The sequence below is a fragment of the Mauremys reevesii genome, linkage group 7, assembly GCF_016161935.1.
Source record: "Mauremys reevesii isolate NIE-2019 linkage group 7, ASM1616193v1, whole genome shotgun sequence".
NCBI lineage: Eukaryota > Metazoa > Chordata > Testudines > Geoemydidae > Mauremys > Mauremys reevesii.
The window spans coordinates 48,780,431-48,804,217 of NC_052629.1; the positions used below are offsets into that span (position 1 = coordinate 48,780,431).

At 43.8% G+C, this 23,787-nt stretch overlaps 1 protein-coding gene across 8 annotated transcripts in view; it reads left to right on the top strand.

The window, feature by feature from the left end:
- FAM13C (family with sequence similarity 13 member C) overlaps nt 1–23,787 on the top strand; it is a 243,414-nt gene that overhangs the window by 145,008 nt on the left and 74,619 nt on the right. For all 8 annotated transcript variants that reach the window (XM_039547402.1, XM_039547403.1, XM_039547404.1 and 5 more), the window contains 3 exons: nt 1,002–1,040; nt 10,804–10,860; nt 16,989–17,187. In XM_039547402.1, coding sequence (XP_039403336.1) covers nt 1,002–1,040; nt 10,804–10,860; nt 16,989–17,187 — 295 coding nt within the window. The remainder of the gene's footprint in view (nt 1–1,001; nt 1,041–10,803; nt 10,861–16,988; nt 17,188–23,787) is intronic.

Genomic DNA, 23,787 nt, shown 5'->3' on the forward strand with positions numbered 1-23,787 from the left:
TATCTGCCTTGTCCTGGTGTGGCTTTGGATCCTCATTATGCTAACAATGATTGTGAACTGTGCTCACGCATCGCGCTAGCACAGGCTGCTTCAGGGAGTAGGAAGCCCCGCCTCCGAATCTCTGCTTGGTTTCTTGCTGTAGTCTGTGCAGTGCCATTGTCACACATCAAGAATGCTCGTAATACTCCATTATCTGGAAAAACATGTAGCAGCAAGAACATATTTTTCTACTGTAGGATGATCTAGCAGAATATTTACCAGATTTTTAAGATGCAAGTAAACAGGAAGCTCCAGGTTATCTCAGAATCAGCACATTTAACTGAATCCTGATTTGACCTTTATAGATGTATAAAACCAGGTTTGCAGACACTTTGCTTCAGGGTTAGTTTGGATTTTTCTATCCATTCCTCTTTCGCAGAAGCAGTTTCCATGCTGCTCATTTAAAAATCCTTTGTTAGTTTAGCACCCCTTCCTTCCAATTCAGTTTAATTTTTTTCACAGCTTCCCTTGGAGTATGGCTATCAGCAGAATTTGTTAGAGACAACCGAAGAAAAGTCTCATGAGAACCTTAATTGGTCATCCCTGTTTGAAGTAATAAACATGACATAGTGTATAATGAGCAGACTGCTAATAAATGTTTAAAGAATGAGAATACCAAACACTTGTATCAATGTGCTAGAAATCACAGTTTCTATTTAACAGCATAGTTGTAACTGCAGAGTGCCTGATCCCTTTTTGAGAATCTCCTGGCAACCTGAGTTCATATATTGAAAGCACTGCTGGATGTGCTTTGTGGTTTGTGAGTATTGCAGGGCTAATCCCTATGGTTCTTTGATTATGAGCATGTGCAGAGCAGCCCAGCGTACGGTATGTGCATGTAGAGCTAACACAGAGACTTGCCTTGCAATGCCATGTTTCTGTATGTGTTCCAGCAACTGAAAAACAATTGGGGAGGCTGCCTGCTTTATTGACTAACTGATGTTTTCTTGTTTCTGTTTCAGCATTCAGGATCATTCCTTCAACAATACAGCTTTAGCAGAGTAAGTGAATAAATATTTACCTATACCATTAAATAAGAATGATATGTTAAGCAGGGCAGAGAATAATTTTAAATACTATTTCAAAAGTGAAAAAGCTTTCTGTAACATTTTATTATGCGCAGTCTTCTGGGATTTTAATATTTTATTGAAAATATGCTGAATATGATATAAAACAACAATATTTATTTACAAATGGTTAACTATCCATTAGCAATGGGCTTGCATTATGAAAGAATATCTTTATGTTGCTGTTTTCTGCCATATATATATATATATTTTACACATGTTTGAATATATGATTGTATGTATGCTGTACATCTCATGAGAAAATATTGCTAATTCTTGTTACTGATCATGACAAGCAAAAGTGTCAGTTTTCTAAGAACACATGGGCTATGCTTACTGTCAGCATTGGCAGAAAATATTCTTTAAGAATGTTTTGAGCAAAACACTGCAGTTATTAGGCAGGTTCAGTATCTGAATGCAGTTTCCCTTTGCAATTAATGCAGTAAACTTTTTACATGCACTTCTCCCCCTCCCTCTTTGGTTTTAAAGAAATATGTTTTGCCTTTTTATCTTAGGAAAGTGGACAGACAGCAGAACAGTAGAAAACAGTATAAAGTTACAAACACTGAGATGCCGTTATCAATTTAAAAATTTTTCCCTTAAAGGAACATGCTTTAATTTCAGATGTGACTATTCTGTATTATTCATTGACATTAGTACAGACCCTGTTTGTATTTCATAGGTATTTTATCCCCAAATTTCACACACTTGATTATATTTCAGAAGACTGCTCAGCTGAATTGTGGCCAGCAGTTTCTCAGAAGGGAGATGATTTATAGATTTGTTTGCATGTAAGGTACATTTCACATTGCTGAAATGCTAGGAATAAAAAGCCTAAGTTGATTATGAACTGTTTGCTAAAATGTTGCAGGGGAAATTATATATTTTGAAAGCAGTCTAGGTTGTAACTCAGTTTGAGCAATTCATATGTGTTGTCAAACTGACTAGAGAAGAACGGATGTAACATTTTTCTAGGAATTCCAAACACCTTTAACCTCCTATATACTGCTCTCAGTTTGCTTCAGGTATTAACTTTATCCCAATTTTTGAAGTGCTACAGTAATCAGCATGAAATTAAATGTCATTAAAAAAAAGTTAAATGGTTTTTAATATTATTTGTAATTAGTTTTGCCACAATATAGCTCCACCTTTAAATACTGTATTGTGGCACAGTGGGGTCTAAAATGAAGGACAACATGTGGGACTTTCCAAATGAAGGACGAAGTGGGACATCACATTTTTAACACTTTCCCCACCCCTTCTCTTCCTCAACCTCGGGCTTCCCTCTGCCTATGCACATCTTTGCCTTTCCCCTAGTCATGCCGCTAGAGCCAATGGTGCAAGTCTTTCTCTGCCAGGCTTCCTGTCACCGTAAAGACCGGAGGAAGCATTGCAGAGAGGCCTGCTTTGTAGTGCTTGTCCTGAGTGTGGTGTTCTGTCCCATCTAGTGGCACTGAGACCAGTTAGAGAGAGAGAGAAAGACAGTCAGGCCTGGTCTACACTACGCGTTTATACCAAATTTAGCAGCGTTAAACCGATTTTACGCTGCACCCATCCACACAACGAAGCCCTTTATATCGATATAAAGGGCTCTTAAAACCGATATCTGTACTCCTCCCCGATGAGGAGAGTAGCGCTCAAATCGGTATTGCCATGTCGGATTAGGGTTAGTGTGGCCGCAATTCGACGGTATTGGCCTCTGGGAGCTATCCCACAGTGCACCATTGTGACTGCTCTGGAAAGCAATCTGAACTTGGATGCACTGGCCAGGTAGACAGGAAAAGCCCCGCAAACTTTTGAATTTCATTTCCTGTTTGGCCAGCGCGGAGAGCTCACCAACACAGGTGACCACGCAGAGCTCATCAGCACAGGTAACAATGCAGTCTCCTGAGAATCGAAAAAGAGCTCCAGCATGGACTGCACGGGAGGTACTGGATCTGATCGCTGTATGGGGAGAGGATTCCATGCTAACAGAACTCCATTCCAAAAGATGAAATGAAAAAACATTTGAAAAAATTTCCAAGGCCATGATGCAGAGAGGCCACACCAGGGACTCAGTACAGTGCCGTGTGAAAGTTAAAGAACTCAGACAAACCTACCAGAAAACCAAAGAAGCAAACGGAAAGTCTGGGGCAGGGGCAAAAACATGCCGCTTTTATGTTGAGCTGCATGCAATTCTAGGGGGGTCCGCCACCACTACCCCACCCCTGTCCGTGGATTCCGAGGTGGGGGTGGTAATCGCAGCCATGGCTGAGGATGCTGCGGACTGGGAAGATGAGGAAGAAGAGCAGGACGAGCTTGTAGAGAGCACACAGCACTCCATTCTCCCCAACAGCCAGGAGCTTTTTCTCACCCTGACGGAATTACCCTCCCAAGCAACTATCCCAGACAATGAAGCCATGGAAGGGACCTCTGGTGAGTGTACCTTGTAAATATAAGACATGGTTTAAAAGCAAGCTTTTTTTAATGATTAATTTGCCCTGAGGACTTGGGATGCATTCACGGCCAGTACGGTTACTGGAAAAGTCTGTTAACATGTCTGGGGATGGAGCGGAAATCCTCCAGGGACATCTCCATGAAGCTGTCCTGGAGGTACTCCAAAAGCCTTTGCAGAAGGTTTCTGGGCAGCGCTGCTTTATTCCGTTCTCCATGGTAGGACGCTTGACCATGCCATGCATGTAGCAAGTAATCTGGTATCATTGCATGACAAAGCCTAGCTGCGTATGGTCCCGGTGATGGCTGGCATTCAAGCAACATCCATTCTTTATCTTGCTTGTTATCCTCAGGAGAGTGATATCGTTCATGGTAACCTGGTTGAAATTCAGGAATTTAAGTAAGGGGACAGAGATGGCCATTCCTACTGGGCTGTTTGCCTGTGGCTTAAAAGAAATCCTTCCCTGCAGGTAGCCAAGCGGGGGGAAGGCGGGGTGCGATTGGCGCTGAGCTTTTCTGCATTTGGCTAGCAGGGATCTTTCCTGCTACCAGCCACGCGGTTGCGGGGGAGGGAAAGGGGGGTGTTTAGCAGTGATCTTCCATGATGTCAGCCACGGGGTGGTTTCTGCTGCTGCACGTTAACAGGAAAGAAGCAGCACTCAACAGTAACACCAAAGCTGCAGGCACTCAATATTAAGATGCAAAATGCGACCTTGTAGTGAAGACACATGTGCTATGTAAGGTGAATAGTGTTGTTCATCGTGAAAGAGTATGACCATTGTTCTCTAAAATGTATCTTTTTAAATACTTCTCTCCCTTTTTTCCCTCCCTCACACAGGTGCAAATTTTTCAAGCCTCCCTACTCCGTCCCGAAGGCTATCTCAGATAAGGCAGTGGAAAAAAAAAGACGCGAGAAGAAATGTTTTCAGAAATCATGGAAGTGACCCGCAATGAAAGAGCTCATCTGAATGAGTGGAAGGATGTGGTAGCAAAGTACAGGAAAGATGCCAGTGACCGTGAGGACAGGAGGGACCAACGTGAGGACAGGAGGGACCAACGTGAGGACAGGAGGGACGCTCGAGATGAGAGGAGAGATGCTCGAGATGAGAGGTGGCGGCAGGAAGATCAGCGGTGGCGGGATGCAACTCTGGGGCTGCTGCGTGATCAAACTGACATGCTCCGGCGTATGGTGGAGCTTCAGGAACGGCAGCAGGATCACAGAGTGCCGCTGCAGCCCCTGTATAACCACCCTCCCCCCTCACCATGTTCCTTAGCCTCCTCACCTGCCAGATGAGTAAGAACTCGTGGGGGTAGGCTCCGTGCACCCGCCCACTCCACCCCAGTGGACAGCCCAACCAAAAGGCTCTCATTATTATGAAATTTTTTTAGTGGCCTTTTCCTTCCCTACTATTCTCCTCCCAAACCCCACCCGGGCTACCTTGTCAGTTCTTTCCCTCTTTTTATAATTAAGTAATAAAGAATACATGATTTTTAAATGAGAGTGACTTTATTTCCGTAGAAAGCAAGCTGTGATCGAAGGGGGGTGGTGGCTTACAGGAAATGAGTCAATCAAGGTGGGGGGGGGTTCATCAAGGAGAAACAAACACAACAGTCACACTGTACCCTGGCCAGTGATGAAACTGCTTTTCAAAGCTTCTCTAATGCGCACCGCTTCCTGGTGTGCTCTTCTAATCGCCCTGGTGTCTGGCTGTCCGTAATCAGCGGCCAGGTGATTTGCCTCAGCCTCCCACACCGTCATAAAGGTCTCCCTCTTACTCTCACAGAGATTGTGGAGCACACAGCAAGCAGCAATAACAATGGGGACATTGGTTTGGCTGAGGTCTGAGCGAGTCAGTAATGTGTGCCAGCGCGCCTTTAAACGGCCAAATGCACATTCTACCACCATTCTGCACTTGCTCAGCCTGTAGTTGAACAGCTCCTGACTACTGTCCAGGCTGCCTGTGTATGGCTTCATGAGCCATGGCATCAAGGGGTAGGCTGGGTCCCCAAGGATAACAACAGGCATTTCAACATCCCTAACTGTTATTTTCTGGTCTGGGAAGTAATTCCCTTGCTGCAGCCGTTTAAACAGAGTAGTGTTCCTGAAGATGCGAGCGTCATGAACCCTTCCCGGCCATCCCACGTGGATGTTGGTCAAATGTCCCTTGTGATCCACCAGTGCTTGCAGCACCATGGAAAAGTACCCCTTGCAGTTTATGTAGTGGGTGCCCTGGTGCTCCGGTGCCAAGATAGGGATATGGTTTCCATCTATCATCCCACCACAGTTATGAATACCATTGCAGCAAAGCCATCCACTATGACCTGCAAATTTCCCAGAGTCACAACCTTTCGTAGCAGCAGCTTAGTGATTGCTTTGGCTACTTGCATCACAGCAGCCCCCACAGTATATTTGCCCACTCCAAATTGATTCCCGACTGACCGGTAGCTGTCTGGCATTGCAAGCTTCCACAGGGCTATCGCCACTTGCTTCTCAACTGCAAGGGCTGTTCTCATCTTTGTATTCTGGCGCTTCAGGGCAGGGGAAAGCAAGTCACAAAGTTCCATGAAAGTGCCCTTACGCATGCGAAAGTTTCGCAGCCACTGTGAATCGTCTCACACCTGCAAAACTATGCGGTCCCACCAGTCTCTGCTTGTTTCCCGGACCCAAACTCGGCGTTCAATGGCTAGAACCTGCCCCATTACCAGCAGGATCTCCAACGCGCAGGGGCCCGCAGTTTGACAGAATTCTGTGTCCATGTCCTCATCACTCTCGTCGCTGCGCTGCCGTAGCTGCCGCCTCCTCGCCTGGCTTTGCAGGTCCCGGTTCAGCATTGACTGCACGAGAATGCGCGAGGTGTTTAAAATGTCCATGATTGCTGTCTTGAGCTCAGCAGGGTCCATGCTTGCCGTGGAATGGCATCTGCACAATTCACCCAGGAAAAAAGGCGCAAAACGGTTGGCTGCTGCTGCTTTCACGGAGGGAGGGGTGAGGCTGTACCCAGAAGCACCTGCAACAATGTTTTTTGCCCCATCAGGCACTGGGATCTCAACCCAGCATTCCAGTGGGCAGGGGAGACTGAGGGAACTATGGGATAGCTATGGGATAGCTACCCACAGTGCAACGCTCCGGAAATCGACGCTAGCCTCGGTACATGGACGCACACCGCCGAATTAATGTGCTTAGTGTGGCTGCGTGCACTCGACTTTATACAATCTGTTTTAAAAAACCGGTTTCTGTAAAATCGGAATAATCCCGTAGTGTAGACGTACCCTGAGTTTGCTCTTCGGCCTTGGCTAATAGCCAGTTGGCTTTTAGCTCATGCCGTAGAGGCTCAGGCTTTAAGCTCCAGAGGCTCCAGGTTCAATCCTGATGACTAAGCTCTGTCAGCGTTACAAGTGGGGGCTCGTCCAGGATTTCAACTGGGAAGTTTCTGAAACTCAGGATGTGCTTCCTTAGCTAGGGGAAGTATGTAACCCACACACCTCCTGGGTGTGGTGTTCTGTTCCATCTAGTGGCACTGAGACCACTTAGAGAGAGAAAGAGATTGAGTCTGCTTTACAGCCTTAGCTAATAGCCAGTTGCCTTTTAGCTCATGCAATAGAGGCTCATGCACTAAGCTCCAGAGGCCCCAGGTTTGATCCTACCCACCAATGACCGGGGTCTCTTGGCATTACACTAGCTTTGCCAATAGGGAAAAGGAGGAGGCAGGGTATGTGCACAGCAGCCACCACTGGAATAGCAGGTCCTTGGTCCAAAGGCATCTGAGAAATGGGATATCCCACATAGTGTGGGGCACTGGAGAAGTTTGCTAGGAGCACAGTAGAAACAGAACCCTGTTTTCACATTGAATTTGGCTTTCTCTTTATTTTTAGCAAGTTTATAAACCCGCGGGGCTTGAAACATACTTTAAAAAAAACCTACTTGGGCCAAAATTGTCAAATGTGGGTGGTTAGACACTTTTATCCCTACTAAGGCACTGAAATAAAAGATGCCAGATTTTCAGAGGTGCTGAGAACACACTGCTCCCATTGACTTCAGTACAAATGTTTCATGCTGCGCACTTCTGAAAATGAGGTCACTTCTATTTAGCAGTGTAAATGAGGATCTAGGTACCTAACTTTAGGCATCCAATCTTGGCCTTACATTCTGAAGCACAAGTCTGTTACAAGGGGCAGATGCTGCAGAATCATACAATACACAGGACCTTGATATAAAACATCAAATTTCACTTTTTTCCAGGGACCTTTCTCCAGATAAGTCAAAGTCCAGAGCTGCCAGGCTCCTCGTGGGCAATACGTGCATCTGGTGAATGAGAAGTTATTGTTTATATGCATATCTTAAATGTCATAGCCTCAAAGTAGATGCAGCTTTCCAGGTGCTTGGAAAGGTTTCCTCTCTAGTCAGACAAAGAAGGAACAAATCACAATACATCCACTAAATCCCACGTTCTCTGGAAAAACGGAATTGCCATATTGGATCAGATTTGTCCATCTAGTTGCTCTGCTGTCTCTGATCCTCCGGGGCCAGATGCTTCAGATGAAGATCATTAATGGAATAACCTACCACTAAGGGACAACTCCCTGCTCTTTTATAAAAAAATATCCTATATAGTGTCACTGGGTATTTTCATTATCCATGTAGTGCAATACACTAATCCTTTTTAAAATCCTGCTAGGGTCTTAGCCTCAAGCAATATCTTGTGGCAGTGCATTTCACAGGTTAACTTGGTATTGTGTTTTTTTAAATCAATTTTAAATGTGATACCTTTTAATTTCATTGTCCCCTTGTTCTTATGAGCTGAGTAAATAGAAACACTCAATTGTCGTCTTTATGTTATTAATTATTTTTATACTTCCATACTGTCCTTGATTAACAGTCCCCATCGTATAATGTTCACACAGGTGTCTTATAATTCTGTTTTTATTTATTATTTCAAGCAATTACCTGGTACTGAAGTAAGGTTCAGTGCTCTGTAGTTCATAGGATCACCCCTGAGCAAACTCAGTGGAACCAACACGCAGGGGATTTGCTCAGTAAAGGGGAGAATCCTGGGGATTTGCTCAGTAGAGGGGAGAATCCCCAGGCAGCATTCAGTTGGTTTATGCATGCCGCATCCCACACAGTCCCTTCATGTAGGTGATGTTCCTGGTGGAGAGAGCCATGGCTAGGAGCACCTATATGCTCTGACTATTCTTGGCTGTCAGAGTGGTCCCACAGAGAGCCAGGTACGAGTAAGAGCAGCTCAAACTGGCCACCAGAACAGGAGAAGTGTAAAGGTGGTATAAAGCTAACTTTTCCTCTGGCTCTCTGTTCCTGTCACAAGCTTAGCTTGGAATGGAGACACCGGGCCAGTGTGGAGCTTCTATTCAAAGCAGAATGGAAACCCTATCTACTGGCATTCTTAATTGATTCAGATAGGCCTCAGCCAAGCCACACAAACCTCTCACCTAATAATTGCCCCTCTCCTAAACAGGTCCAGGCTCTCACTTATTTTAGTCTCCTGTGGGGAGCCTTGGTGGCATTCTGCTCCCTTCTGGTGTCTTCACTGGGCAGATTAGCAGGGCCATTCCACCTCTGTCAAGGAATATTATTCCTCTCTATCTCCTCTCCTTGTGTTCTCCCATCTCTCTTTCCTCTCTCTGAAAGTTTCCCTGATTTTCTCCCTCTAAGTTCCCAACTCCTATCCCCAAATTTTCCAACTGATTTTTCCCTCCCCAATTTTAGATGAAGATTTCTTCTGGCAAGTGGCTTTCTCCCTTTAACACCGGTTAGCTGGAGAGTGGCTCTCAGGGCCACTCCCCTACCAATATTAAACCACAGGAAAACAGAGGAGGCAACACTCCACTGGCAACAGGAGTTCTATGGAGCTTGCTACTGGAACTGTTTATGCAACTGCAATGTATTACTCAGTATACATTGCTTCTCTTCCTTGTCTGTAGTTCTGTAAGCAGAATCCCAGCATGGGGGTCATACTCATGCCCAAACAAAGGTCACATTAATATACTTGCAAAAATTAGCACTGCTGTATTACCTAAACATTGAGGAGCTCAGCAGTTTTAAAGAGAGAAATTATTTTTTTTCTTTTAAAAGAAATGCACTCAAGGCATCCTCAGTGGATGTGTTCATTAACCCTTCTTCCCCCCCCCAAAAAGTAGGTCAATGCAGGAAGTGTAAACAACTTGAGAGAGTATCCCTTTAAATAATTTCATCAGCAGCTTGCTAGTTGATAAAGATACCAGCAGAAGACTGGCAGGAAGAGGAGCATATTAAAATCTTACCATCAAATTGCCATGCAGGGATACATGTTTATCATTTAACGTGTTCTTTCCAGAGCCAGGCAGCTTTTGTCAATAATTAATGAATCAACTGAATTACAGGTTGCTTCCCACATAATGAATAGATTATTCTGCCAGCTAGCATCAAGTAACCCAGGCCTGTTCAGTGTTTGTGCAGTGTGAGTATGAGCAGAGGGTGAAGAAAAGAGGGTGGGGGAGGGGCAAACATTTGTCCAGAATTAATAGAGTGGAAGGTAGACTCTTCTTTATACCTGGGTCTAGATGGCAAGAGAAGCCTCCATTGTGCATTGCAGTTTGGATCTGCAGATTGTCTTGCACTGAGCATTGCAAAGTTAATCTATACTTGATGTCATTCTGAATCTCTGGTCAACAGTTGGGTATTAAACATAACAGCATTTTTCTCCTTGTAATTATGCTACTTTTTGCTTTAGGAACACTTAACTCAAAACATTGTGATCAAATCTCAGTAGAATTATTTTTCACCTCAGTAATTTAACTTATATTGGGATTTTTTTTCAGTAGCATTACAGAGGCCAACTGCTCTACAACTGTGAATTTCTTAAATAGGTCTTGGAGGAAAAAATGAGCTGTGTGTTAAGTTAATTACTGTTTATAATACTTTGAGCAAAGTAGGCTATTAGCAATTAAAAAGAAGGATGTCTCCTTTTATTTTCTACAATTTTTACAGTAGAAGCTGCATTTTATTTGTCATGGGATTTCCAGTAAGACAAAAGAGAGTGAGCAAATGGTCTATCTAATTCTGCAGAAAATCAGATTTTAAAATATCACAACAAACTTTGCAAACAGAGAAACTATGCCATGAATTGACTTCAGCTAAAGCTTGAGAGAGTGGAATGTTTAGAGAATTGTATGTGTCACTTCAAACTGACCAGTTTTGTTACTAAAAAAAAAAGATAAAGTATGCAACTGGCAACAAGTCAATAATGATTTTATATCCATTTTCAAGGTGTGACGAGGATACAGAGTCTGTACATGAAGACCAAGCAGCAAACTCCATCCACAGGTATTTACTCTATATCTTATCCGAAAACCCTTGGCAAGGGATCTGACTTTTCTCTTTCATCCCTATCTATCAGGGATCATCTGTTAATGGTACCCAAAAACGCAAGGAGCATCATCACTGAAAATTAAAATTCTTCTCAATTACAGAATAGTTTAATTTAAGTATTATTGAGATGAAAATCACCCAGGGTATATTTGTGTATTTCTGCTTTTGGACGACACAGCTTAGCATTCCAGACAATTTAAAATGTAGACAGTTTAAAACCGACTGTATTTCAATCTATTTCTAGAGCTGCCCATGCAAGAGAAAGCAACCCACCCAGTAACAATAATAGCTACCCTGCACCACGCTTTCTGTCCGCAGCCCATTTCCCTGGGGGAGAAGCTTTGGTGCCTACGAGGTTAACACATCTGGGCTCTGGTGAGCCAAGCAGGGAAAAGCCAGTTCTGTAGGGGAAGTCTCAATACAGAGAATTCTGTGTCAACAGGCTGCTCTCTATTGAACTCCTGAGGCAGTCCAACCCTGATGACCTCAGCAGCGGGAGTTCAGACAGGGAGCGAGGTGATCTCTCAGGTAGTCAGGTCACAAATCCTAGGGCTTTATTGGTTAAAACCAACATCCTGACTTCCATGTGAAAACTGGCAGCCAGTGTAGAGTATAGAGCATGGCTGGTAACCTATTCTCTCATGATGCACTGCTTAATAAGTAGGCAGCCCCACTCTCTCACTAGCTTAAATTTCTGAATAGTTTTGATGCGTAGGTCTATACAAAGTGTATTACAGGAGTCTAACTTCGAAGTAGCAAAGGCATGGATAACTGCAGCAAGGTCTGCATCTGGGAGGAAAGGTTGTACTCTGCTTGCCAGACAAAGATGAGACTTCTGTCCTAGCCACAACTTTTACCTGAGCTCTCAAGAGTGTCCCAGGGTCTAATTAAGCCACCTAGACTGTGATTTGCTGTTATGCACAGTGACCCTTTCCTGCAATCAGGATTCGGATATAATTTTCACCAACTTGTCCAGCTGCCTCCCACAAACTACCAACCTTATCTTTTTTTTTTTCTGGACTAAGATACTGGGGGGGAAGGAGTGTGAGTAGTGGATGCCTTCCTCTAGGGAGTGACAATGACTGCCTGGGAGGGAGTGGAGGGAAGGGCAGTGGTATGGCTGGAATCTAGGCTAGGAAAGATGAAGCGGGAACATGTTTGGACATGAGATAGGAAAAAGAAGGCAGGGATGATTTCCCTCCTCTCAACTCGAAACCTGTTCTACTCTGGCTGTCCAAATCCTACTTCATATGCCCCTCTCTCTCCCTTATTCCAGCAGACATGAAGGGGATATAGTAGCCCATAGGACAGGTGAAAAACTGAGTGGAAAGAGCAAGAAGATATGAGTGGACGGGGAAGGGAGTTTGCAGAATGAGATCACAGATGTAGGAAGCAACAGTTTGTGTGAGGGGAAAGACAACAATATTAGTAGGGCTACAGCCCAGCTAAACCAATGACTTCTGAAGCCTGTGGCATTGGGAAAAGATGCTTTTGACTTTTAGTATGGGAAGGCAAAAAGTAGCAACTTTAAGGCCATATCTATGCTGCAAACATTGGTCAATGCAAGTTACATTGGCATAAAGCTGCCACAGTTAGTACATCACTCATGCGTGTGCACTTGGCTCCTTGTGTTGGCACTGCATGTACTCGTCAGGAGTGCTTGGGTCGATGTGTGGTGCACATTGGATAGATATCTTAGTGTGCAACTCCCTGCTATCTGGAGCACTGTCTCCTGGGAAACTTTGGCACTGCATAATAGGGCAGAAGTGAGTTGAATAGGGGTGACTGGGAGCAAGGGATCAAGTTCACATCAAGCAGCTTTCTCCATGCTATAATGCCATCCCCACCCCATAATTTTCATGCCTTTTTTAAAAATCCCACAAAACCTCGCAGCACTTCTGTCTGTCTGCCATCTCTGACAGAAGCATGGAGCCTGAGCTCCTAAGCGTGTCTCAGGGTCTAAATTAAACCACTCTTCACTATTGCACTATTGTCATGAGAACTGCAAACACAGGACAAACGATCTCTGGTATTTGCAGAACCATAGGAAGGACCTCAGCAGTGGGGGGACATGACAATTTTGTGGAGGACAGATTGCTGTGCGATGTTGCAAGAACCAATTCAAGGTTGTTGGTGGCATTTACGGGGAAGCTGCAGACAGTAGAGTGCTGCTTCTGGGGCTAAGAAATAATCTCTCTGACTCAGGTATCGGCAACCTTCGGCACACGGCCCGCCAGGGTAAGCACCCTGGTGGGCCGGGCCAGTTTGTTTATCTGCTGCATCCGCAGGTTCAGCCGACTGCGGCTCCCACTGGCCATGGTTTGCTGCTCCAGGCCAATGGGGGCAGCGGGAAGCAGCGGCCAGCACATCCCTCAGCCTGCGCCGCTTCCCACAGCCCCCACTGGCCTGGGATGGTGAACTGCAGCCAGTCGGAGCCGCGATCAGCCAAATCTGCAGATGCAGCAGGTAAACAAACCGGCCCGGCCCACCAGGGTGCATACCATGGCAGGCCGCGTGCTAAAGGTTGCCGATCCCTGCTATGACTGGTGAGAGTGCATTGTAATGCAGGTTTGGGATGATAAGCAATAGCTGCAGAACATTTGGATGTGAAAGGCCACGTTCCTGGATCTGGATGCCAAGCTCTTCCCAGCTCTAATGCAGGGACACCAGAATAAGAGATGCACTGACAGTTGACAAGCAAGTGGCGATCACACTGTGGAAACTTGCAACTCCTGATTGCAGCCGGTCAGCAGGAAACCGTTTTGGAGTTGTCATGCGAGTATGTGGGGCCATTAATTGTGTCCTACTACACAAGACTGTGACTCTCATAATGTACATGACATAGTGGGATTCCCGAACTGTGGTGGAGCAATAGGTATCCCGTGTATCGTTATTTTGGCAACAGATGACCTTGCACCAGAGTGCTTCAACAGAAAGGGCTACTTTTCTATTGTTATGCAACCCTGGTGGATCACCAGGGATGCTTCACTGACATCAGTGTGGACTGGTCAGGGAAGGTTCATGACACTCACATCTTTGAGAACACTGGACTGTTCAGAAAGCTGCAAGTAGGGACATATTTTCATGACCAGCAGATTACCATTGGTGGTGATAAAATGCCAATAGTGATCCAGGAGGACCCAGTCTATCCCTTGCTTCCCTGGCTCATGAAGTCATACACTGGCCATCTCAACAACACCAAGGAAAGATTCAGCTACCAGCTCAGCAGGTGCAGAATGGCAGTTGAATGTCTAGGGGTGGTTGAAGGGATGCTGGTGAAGTTTACTCACAAGATTGGATCTCTGCAAGAGAAAAAAAAACAGTGCTACCTGTTGTGTCCTGCATAATATCTATGAAACAAAGGAGGAAAAATTGCCTCCACGGTGGAGATGGAGCATCTTTCTCCTGAGTTTGCACAGCCAGCCACAAAGGCTATTAGAAGAGCTCAATGTGGAGCTCTACAGTCTAGAGCGGCCTTGACAGAGCACTTTAACGGTCAGCCACAGCAATGCATTGTGTGGACTGTGCTTTACCTGTCCTGAAGTTTGGGGGCTTTTAGGAACTGTGTGGTACTTGGTGTACATTTATTAATATAACACTGTCTGGCAATGTGCCTATTAATTATATGGTGCTTGCTGTGAATTTATAATTATTACACTGTGTATGTCACTGATCCTATGAGTTTTGTTGACCTCTACAATAACAGGTAGTGGGAGCACTTTCAGCAGTGCTATGCATTCTCCAGCATATGTTATGAAGTAATAAAAATCAATTCTTTACCAAAAATAGATTTTTATTACATAACAAAACCAGTGCAAAAAAGTGCAATTAAAAAAGGCATTCAATAAAAACTTCTAAAATAAATTAATGGAACAGAACTTAAGGGAACAGAACATTCATGTACATTTTGGCTACCCATACAGCAACTGTGACTCTCACAAGTCAGTGTATGTGAAGCTGTGTTTTTTCTACTGTCCCTTGATGTGCTCCCTGTCCTTTTTCTGCTGGGACTCCTGGACCTTTCGTCTATCTGCTCTTTCTTTCTCCAGGCCATCTGCAATGTTCACCCTCCAAGTACTCTGTTCATGGTCTGGTGCAGCACTGGTTTGCAGAATCTTGATGAACATATCCTCCTGTGTCTTCTTCTTTCTCCTCCTTATCATGGTCAGGCAATCTGTGGGTATGGAGAGATGCACTGGTAACATCTACGGATAAAACATACAGAGGTGTCATTGTATGCATAGTGACAGCAGAAAGCGCAAGTTAAGTTTCAGAACTCCCTTCCCTTTTGCCCCCTAACATTTTAAACAAGACATGCTTATTGCTACTTCTGCCTTGGAGCACCTGTTTACAACACGGCTATCCAGTCCCAGCCACTCTGAGTATGGCCAAGGACAGTGTAGGGAAGGGGGAGTATGAGGAGGGGATTGTTTGGTGGCATGAAACAGTAACATTTTGGCCCCTATTTCCATGTGTACGAGTGCAAGTTAATAGCACTGAGCACCAGCGCTGTTTTTCCCAGGCGATGGTGATTTTAGCTGATATCTCACACGCAAGGGTAATGAAGAGAGCACAGTAATTACTTGTGTCCCTAAGCCACCATGGACCCATACTCTGCTACCTTGTTTACTGCAGTGGTGCCTGCCAAAGTAATCCGAGACCGGTGTGGGAACGTGTCCTATCACGGAGCAATAAGGCTGCCAGTACTAGAAACCTTCAGAAGAAGATTGCAGAGTTACCTCCAAGAAGCTTGCAACAGGATCTCTGAGGAGAATTCAAGGCACATACCTGTGTCTATAAACCAAGTACTGCTCATGAGCAGCCCAGCTAACTCTGCAGGGAATGAAAAGAAGATAACAGTTCCACCTCTCGTAGTTATACTGCTACCTCTTCTAGTATAAGTCAATACCTGTGTCCTGCTACGCTGAGGTCAGGCACCATCTTGACATTTCAACATTACAATGGGAAATACCTTCACGTTTACCTGAGGTTCCTTCCCCTGAATGGGGCTCACCCGCAGGGAGTTACTGGACTGTGTGGAGTCTCGGGCAGATTCTGGCTCACAGCATAGCTGGACCCTGCAGTTGAATGTCCCTCATCTTCCTCTTCCAAGCTGTTCACAGCAAGGGTCTGTGTCTTGGGCTCATTGGAGAGATCCATGTCGCTCTGTGGGGTGCAGCTTGTTGTAAAAGCAGCAGGCCTGTGGCTTGGCACCAAATCAACTGTTGAGCTCACTGGCCTTCTGGCATGCCTGCAGCAGTGCCTTTGCTTTTATGCAGCATTGCTGCTGATCCCTGATCTGCCCATTCACTGCCTGTAGATTCCATGTTTCTACAACTACTCCATAGCTGTGCTTGCACAGCCTCTTCTCCCCACAGGCCCAGATGTGCATCTAAAGCGTGGCATCAGCATGGTCGGTTGGCAGTTGCACACAAGAAAGGAGAGCTGCTAGGTGTGCGCGTCAAGTTGGGCAATCCGGAAAAGGCATTTCAAGAATATGCAAGGTTTATAAAGAGAGGGGGGATGGCTTCTGCTCTCCAGGACCACGGGGCTATAGCAGTCAGTGTCAGGCATTGTGGGACAGCTTCTGGATGACTGTTAGGGTTGACATAGGTCACGTGGTGACTCCACTCACACTGTGTCGACCACAGTAGATTGACCATGGCTCAAAGCCATGTGGGGAGCTGGTGTTACTGTGTCGCCTTAACAGGATGCTTACATCAGCAAGAGACAAATTTGAATATAGATGTATGCACAACGAGGTCAGTGAAAGGCATGTTATGTCGACCTACCTTTGTAGTGTAGCTCAGGCCTCACAGTTTACAGGCCCCTAAATTACAGTTGCTTAAATTACTCTATATCAAATGTGTACTCATGCATTTAGCATATGGTCTGATAATAAACTGCAGACTATAATGGAGGCTTGTTTTATTAACATACACAGTGTTTAGCTGGTCTGTGTCTTTACCCTGGCAATGCTAACACATCAAATAAAACTGAGACCTTGGCACCAGTCCTCCTCAGTATTGTTCTGAGAGATGGCTAAAATCCTGCTTACGCCTTTTGGTTTTATTTTCTTCTAGAGATGAAAACAACAAAGAAAACTATCCCAACAACACGACAGTCTTAGAGGACAGCCAGCCAGGATTACGAGATATTGAGCAGGACGTGGAACAGACAGCTCATGACTGCACACTGCGGGTTGGAATGGGCAACTTAAAATTAAGAAAGCCCAAATCCGTTGCAAAACTAGAAAATGAGAAAAACCATGAAGAAAGTCAGGTAATAAAATAAAACTTATCTGTTTCTGCTAGATATGTATGGTGCGGTGTCATAGCAGGAATATGTTTTAAATGCAAAGTGATGCAAATTATAGCATTATTAATCCCTGCTCTGACTCACCTCCACAATGATTTGGGCCATGTATCTGGTACAAGTGACACTTCAGTTGAAGTAATCCTTTCCGTAAGGGAATCATGCAGAATCAGTGAGAATTCCCTGACATAGTGATAGATTCTGAATCCACAACTGCTCACTGCTGAAAGTAAGGATGTCATAGTACTGAGGATGTGCAAATTATTTCTCCGTCTGAGTTATCTTCTTGTATTTCCTGGACATGCTGGAATAACGGCAAGATCTTTCTCTTGTGTGGCTTGTGCTAGAGATTTAAACTGGTGTCTACGTCAAACCACTTAAATACTGTAATGTTTTATGAATTCTTAGTTATTAGGAGATATTTGGTAGGGTGGCTGGAGGATGTTACATGCCTTTATCCCATTTGGTGGGTATAAAAAATTAGTGAAAATAATATACTTAGGGTATGTCTACCCTGCAGCTGGGAGTGACTGTCCCAGAGAGGGTAGACACTCTCACTAGCAGCACAGAGGGAAGTATATCAGGAAAAGCAGCTGATCAGGAAGGCATAAAGTAAGGTGGAGAGATGATTGGTCTCTTACCCTCTTGTTAATTATTTTTCTTGCTACCCATAATCTCTGCCCCTTTTCAGTTCTCATGTATGTCACACCTGTATCCAGTGATGAGCTGCCAAAATCTTAACAACCGGTTCCCTATAAAAAGTTCTGATTTAAGGGGGGGAGGGAAATGAGGGAGGGGCAGGGGGAGACATACTCATGGGGCCGGGGGCCCCTGCAGGGCCTGGGGAAAATTTTCCCCCACCCCAGCGGTCCTGGAGCTCGCAGCCCCCCCTTACCTTGCCTGCAGCTCAAAGCAGCAGGACAACTCAGGAGCTCAGCTGAGCTGCCCAGCTGGTGCCAGTGGCTGGTCACACTACAGCTGGGGGGAAACGGGAGGGGCCGGGGCACCTCAGCCTCCCCAGCTGGGAATCCTGGGAGCAACAGGATGGTCCGGCCCGCGGACCGGAGTTTTTTGCTTACCCCCTGGCCCTTTAACAACCGGTTCTCCACGGAAGTCTAATTTTAGCAACCGGTTCTTGGGAACTGGTGGGAACTGGCTCCAGCTCACCACTGCGCTGTATCTCAAACTCACTAAAAGCTAAAGTAGGGCAGATCATCCACTGTCAACTCATTTGCCCCATTTTTATCTCACCAATGAGTTTGGCTTAAAGAATTTAACTGAGAATTTTGGTTTAGTTTTATGTAGTATTTTGTGACCATGTAATTAGATCTCCCTAAAATATTGATGCAACTGAAAAGTGCAGCATCTGGAGGGGAAAAAACTCTAATAAGCCATGAAGTTTTCCTGTGATACAGTGTTTGGATTGGGAAACAAAAAAGTCATGATGAGTTCCACTCCCACCCACTCTTCCCCAGGCCCTGTTTCCAATCAGTGAGAAAAGTGGTACCATTCTGCCCCCACCTCTGAACTGAGCATTGATATGGTATCTCATAAATAACAGAATTAGCACTATGAATATGATTGGTCCTCACATAAAATAAATGTTACTTGCAGGGCCAGTTCCAGCTTTTTTGCCGGCCCAAGCGGTGAAGCGGGGGAAAAAAAAAGATAAAGCTGCAATTGGCGGCACTTCGGCGGCAGCTCTACTGCGCTGCTTCATTCTTCGGTGGCAATTCGGCAGCAGGTCCTTTGCTCTAAGAGGGACTGAGGGACTTGCCGCTGAAGACCTGGACGTGCCGCCCCTTTCCACTGGCCGCCCCAAGCACCTGCTTTCTTTGCTGGTGCCTGGAGCCGACCCTGGTTACTTCATCACAGGAAATTAAAGTACCCTCATCACTGATTGGGCTATATTTTGGCCCCGATCCAGCAGTGAGCTCTTCAGGGGCAGACCTCTTTGACTCGTTGATTTCAGTGGAGTCTGCACACATGAAGCAGCTTGCTGGACTGAGGCTTTTTGGGGAAAATGTTTCCCAAGGCACACATTTTACAAACACCTAGTTCACACTCATGTAAGAGAACATGCATTCATGTAAGCCCCATCTGCAGGCCCAGTGTGGCTTCATGCACCTCTAGATTTGTTTTGTTGTTTTCTTGAACCAAGTTTACATCTGGCACCCAGGCTGTTGTTTAAATTGCTTATGAAAAGTAAGGGCTCTGCTTATAAAAATGTTCAGAGGAAGTTTTTCAAGTCAAGAGCTCCAATATACTATAACCTTCAAATTCTAAAGCGCTTTGTCTGTTTTAGTAACTGATTTTATCTAATCTGCTTCTTTCCATTCTGACTCTCTGCTTTACTTGAAATGGAAAACAAAGTGTTGTTATTTTTCTAGGAGCTGCCGATTACATGGCAAGTTGTCATTATCTTGAAAAAGGGAAAGAGACTGATGATTTGAAACAGCATGCTACTGTGCACACCTGGGCTCCTTCTAAACATATTGCCACCACCAAGCCTCTCAACAAGCTCACAACTGTACACATAAGGCAGCCAATATGCATCTCACTGGCTCTGCTGCCTAATTATGTTCAATTGAAAATGAAAACGAGAATGCTCTCCAAATAGTGATTAAGCCATTCTAGTTCAAGTGATTCCCCATTTTTATTGACACAGAATGTTCCTTTAATGACATCCTCGCCCCAATTTCACTCCTACAATGAGTTTATTCAAATCATGACAATATCTAATTACAGATTTTGCTTTGACATACCAGAGATTTCTTATTTATGGTCTAGTTCCTGAGTTATGTGCAAAGTTGTCTCTAAATCACCTTTATAGCAGGCTACAATACTCCCTACTAGTATATTTGTGTCTTTATCACGTGGGATTTGTGTCTTTACAGATTCTACTACATGGTCCTCTTCACTCTGACATGTTATCACATTAGATTCTATATAGTGCTGGTCAAAATTTCTATCTACAGGAAATTCTGGCATTTCAAAATTATCAGAATGAAAAATCAAAATTTTGATATTTGTCACAAAATGAAATTTTTGAAAAATGTTGTTTTGGGTTAATAAAAATGTTTTTGGCTTTTTTACATTTTTATTTTATTTTGTTTTATTTGTATGTTTTATTGTATTATCTTATTTTATATTATTTTAAAACAAGGGCTTAACAATTGCAGAACAAGTTGCATGTGTGTAGTGAAAAGGCTGTGGAGAGGGAGCGGTATCTCTGTATCTATAAAAGAATAGGGCATTTTACATTTTAATTGTAAAACAATTGTTAAGCCCTTGTTTTAAAATAATATAAAATAAGATAATACAATAAAACTACAAACCAATATAAAATAATTTAAAAAATTAAATCAGGGAGGACTTGATCAGACTCTATAAGAACCTACAGAGGGAGCAGAAATTTGACAATACAGGGCTCTTCAATCTCTCAGACAAAGGTATAACAAGAACCAAAGGCTGGGAGTTGAACCTAGACCAATTCAGACTGGAAATTAAGTGCATTAATGGAGAGGGTAATTAACCACTGGAGAAACCTACCCAGGAGTGTGGTGGATTCTTTATAACTAGAAATTTTTAAATCAAGATTGAACATTTTTCTAAAAGAGATGTTCTAGCTCAAGTGCAGCTATTGGATTTGAAGCAGGAATTAATACAGGAAAGTCCTGTGGCCAGAATTCAGCAGCAGGTCAGAGTAGATCATCACAATGGTCTTGTGTGGCCTTAAAATCTGTGGATCTATAAATGGCTACTATGGTCTATATCTGTTTTGTTTCCCTGAGCCACTCTAGTGATTCTGTAGTATTAATCTATTATAAAATCAAATGTTATGGGCCATTGAAATACCAAAATCAAGTATGTACAGTATATATTCTGGAGAGACAATATAAGAAGTGAGGTTTTGGAATTCAAAGTCTGCTTTTCTTGATTAATCCCCTTCCTCTGTAGCTCATCTTTGATGCACATTAACATGAATTTGGATTATGAAATGATTCACCCTTAAATTCTTTACTGATACTGAAATATAAAATAGCACTGAGCTCACCAGCTAATAAGTAGAGCAAAAAACAGTCCTATTTCTCAGTCTAATCACCAGGGTGAAGGACTAAGAAAAGTAAATGGTATCTTGACACAAATCACAAGAGACAGAAAGGAGGAGTGGTTTCCGTGTCTGGCCAACCTTTTCTAAGGGCAGGGCACCCTGCCTGTGGCCTTCCAGGACTTGCGCGAAGTAAAAATGTTGCTGGACAGAGCCCAGGGTGAACCTTGCATTGTCGTGCACCCCCAAAGTTTTCATTGTTTGATTTCCATATAAACCACTTGCAGCTTTTTATAACTTTTTAAAGGAAATACTATAATGATACCTATTTGTACACTACCTATTTCTTACCCTTGGAGCAGTCCCATGTTCAGCAACTGCAATTGTGCCAGACCTCTGAGTGGGGGAGAGCCAAAGAAGGAAGGCCTCAGCAATCTCCTGCTTTGTGTACGGTACCTATGCATGGGCCAGGAGTTCTTCGCTCTTTGGGCTAGGAATTCTTTGTTGTTCTCACCTTTTAAAGAGCAAACAGTACTTTAACAGGGTACCATGCAGGCACAATTTTGCTAGTGTTAAATTCACCACAAGAATGCAATTAAATAAGTGAATGTGGTATTCACTACTGATTCCTTAAATGAGCTGATGAGGATAAGAAAAATTAGTTGAAAGGGTCAGAAAGAACCAAGGTGCACTATTTTATGCATCCATTAACCTTTTAAGGAACACCTGCCTGGCTGTTTTTATCTTACCACCTGTGACATTGGTCTGAAAAAAATCATAGATTCAAAGATGAAATAGCAGGAGAAGCAAACGTACAAGTTGCACAGAAAATAAACATAATGACACAACCTCAGGCTTTACACATCTATATTAGGTAAAATCTCTTTTCTAATACAGCGCACTCCCTAACTTATAGTGGGGTTCCAGCATTTTACAGGCTCCTGCCTGACTGCCCACCATCCCAGTGTGAGATGGAGCTGAATGTTACAGCACAAATTATGAGCACCATTTATATATTTACAAATAATTTAAATTCATAACCACAGTCTGTAAACATATCTCATAATGACTGTCAAGTTCAGAACATTACATGCTCTCATAAAAGACCTTAGTTGACATATTTTTATAGCACAATGACATTGTATACAATTCGTTGATTCACCTGCTTTTGGGGGGGTGGTATTCAAACTGCCTGTTCTCCCCTTGGGGTGTCTGGACCTTGACTGTCACTTAGCCATGACACCTTGTGCTTTGATACTATCAGATTTCATAAGTCAAAGAAAGTGGGTCCAGTTCAAGATTTGGAAGGGAGATCTGTGTTAAATTATATAGATGGTTCAGCAGAAGACATTCTTCCCTCCAGGTCTGTACAAAACAGCTTTAGCATAATAGCAGGAGGGGACACGGCACTATCAGAGATGCTCTCTTTCAGGTGAAATGTAAAACCGAGGTCCTGAACACACGTGGTTTATGAGTAGCCAATTGCATCTTCTAAGAATAGTGTCTGTCATGGTGTAACCCTAACAGAAACAAACTTTTGAATTTTAGGTAATTTTGTAACAAAATTGTGCTTTTGTGGTGCAACCAAATCCAACCTTTGCGTGTCAAGGGGATCCAATAGTATTATATTTCATTGTAATGTATTTTTCTTCTTATCTTCGGGTTAAGATTTACGAATGTGTTGCATGTAGTAAATGGCAGGTGAAAAAGAGAAATCTCTGGTCACTGCCGAGAAAAGACAGTGCTGTGTAATCACTACTGTGGTATTTGCTGTATCCTTGACACAATATGCAGACAGCCAAAAAATATAATTCTTCTTAAAAAACCTGAAGATAAATCAGTTTGGGATATTCTTTTTTCCTTCCATGAGTTAAAACTTTTGGAAGAGAGACACAAAACATCCTGACATGCTGGGTCCCTGTTCTGCCAGTGCCTTTCAATTACTGGGCAACAATGAAATAAATTCTGAAAAATAAATGTGTACATATTTAAGTGAATTAAGTTGGGTTTCTGTTGCCTTTCAATTCAATGTCAGTTGCTCAGGCTTCACTGCCCCAGTCACAACAAACTGAAACTGATGATGGTGGTACCAGGAAGCCCAAGAGAGATTCCGTGGCTGAGAGTTGCTTATGAGAGGAAGGGAAGACTTTTACAGTTACACAAGGGGACAGATTTTGCTGTTCTTTACAAAGGATCTTCCCTGTGTGCTGAACTCTTATGGTCCAAATCAGCCTTGGAAGTTTGAACTAGCTAATGTAGTGGTGGAGTATAGACAGTGGAGGACAGAGGGTTTTGTGACCTGACTGGAATTTAGGAGATGTCTGTATAAGTGCAAATTCTGCTACAGACTTACTGCATGACCTTGGGCAAGTCACTAACTCTCACCAGGCTTCAGTTCCCCATACATAAAATGGTGATAATAATACTTCCTTTCTTCGGCACTTTCTCATGGGACTATTTCTCACTACATGCACGTACAGTGTCTAGCTCAGTACAGCCCTATTCTCATCTGGGGC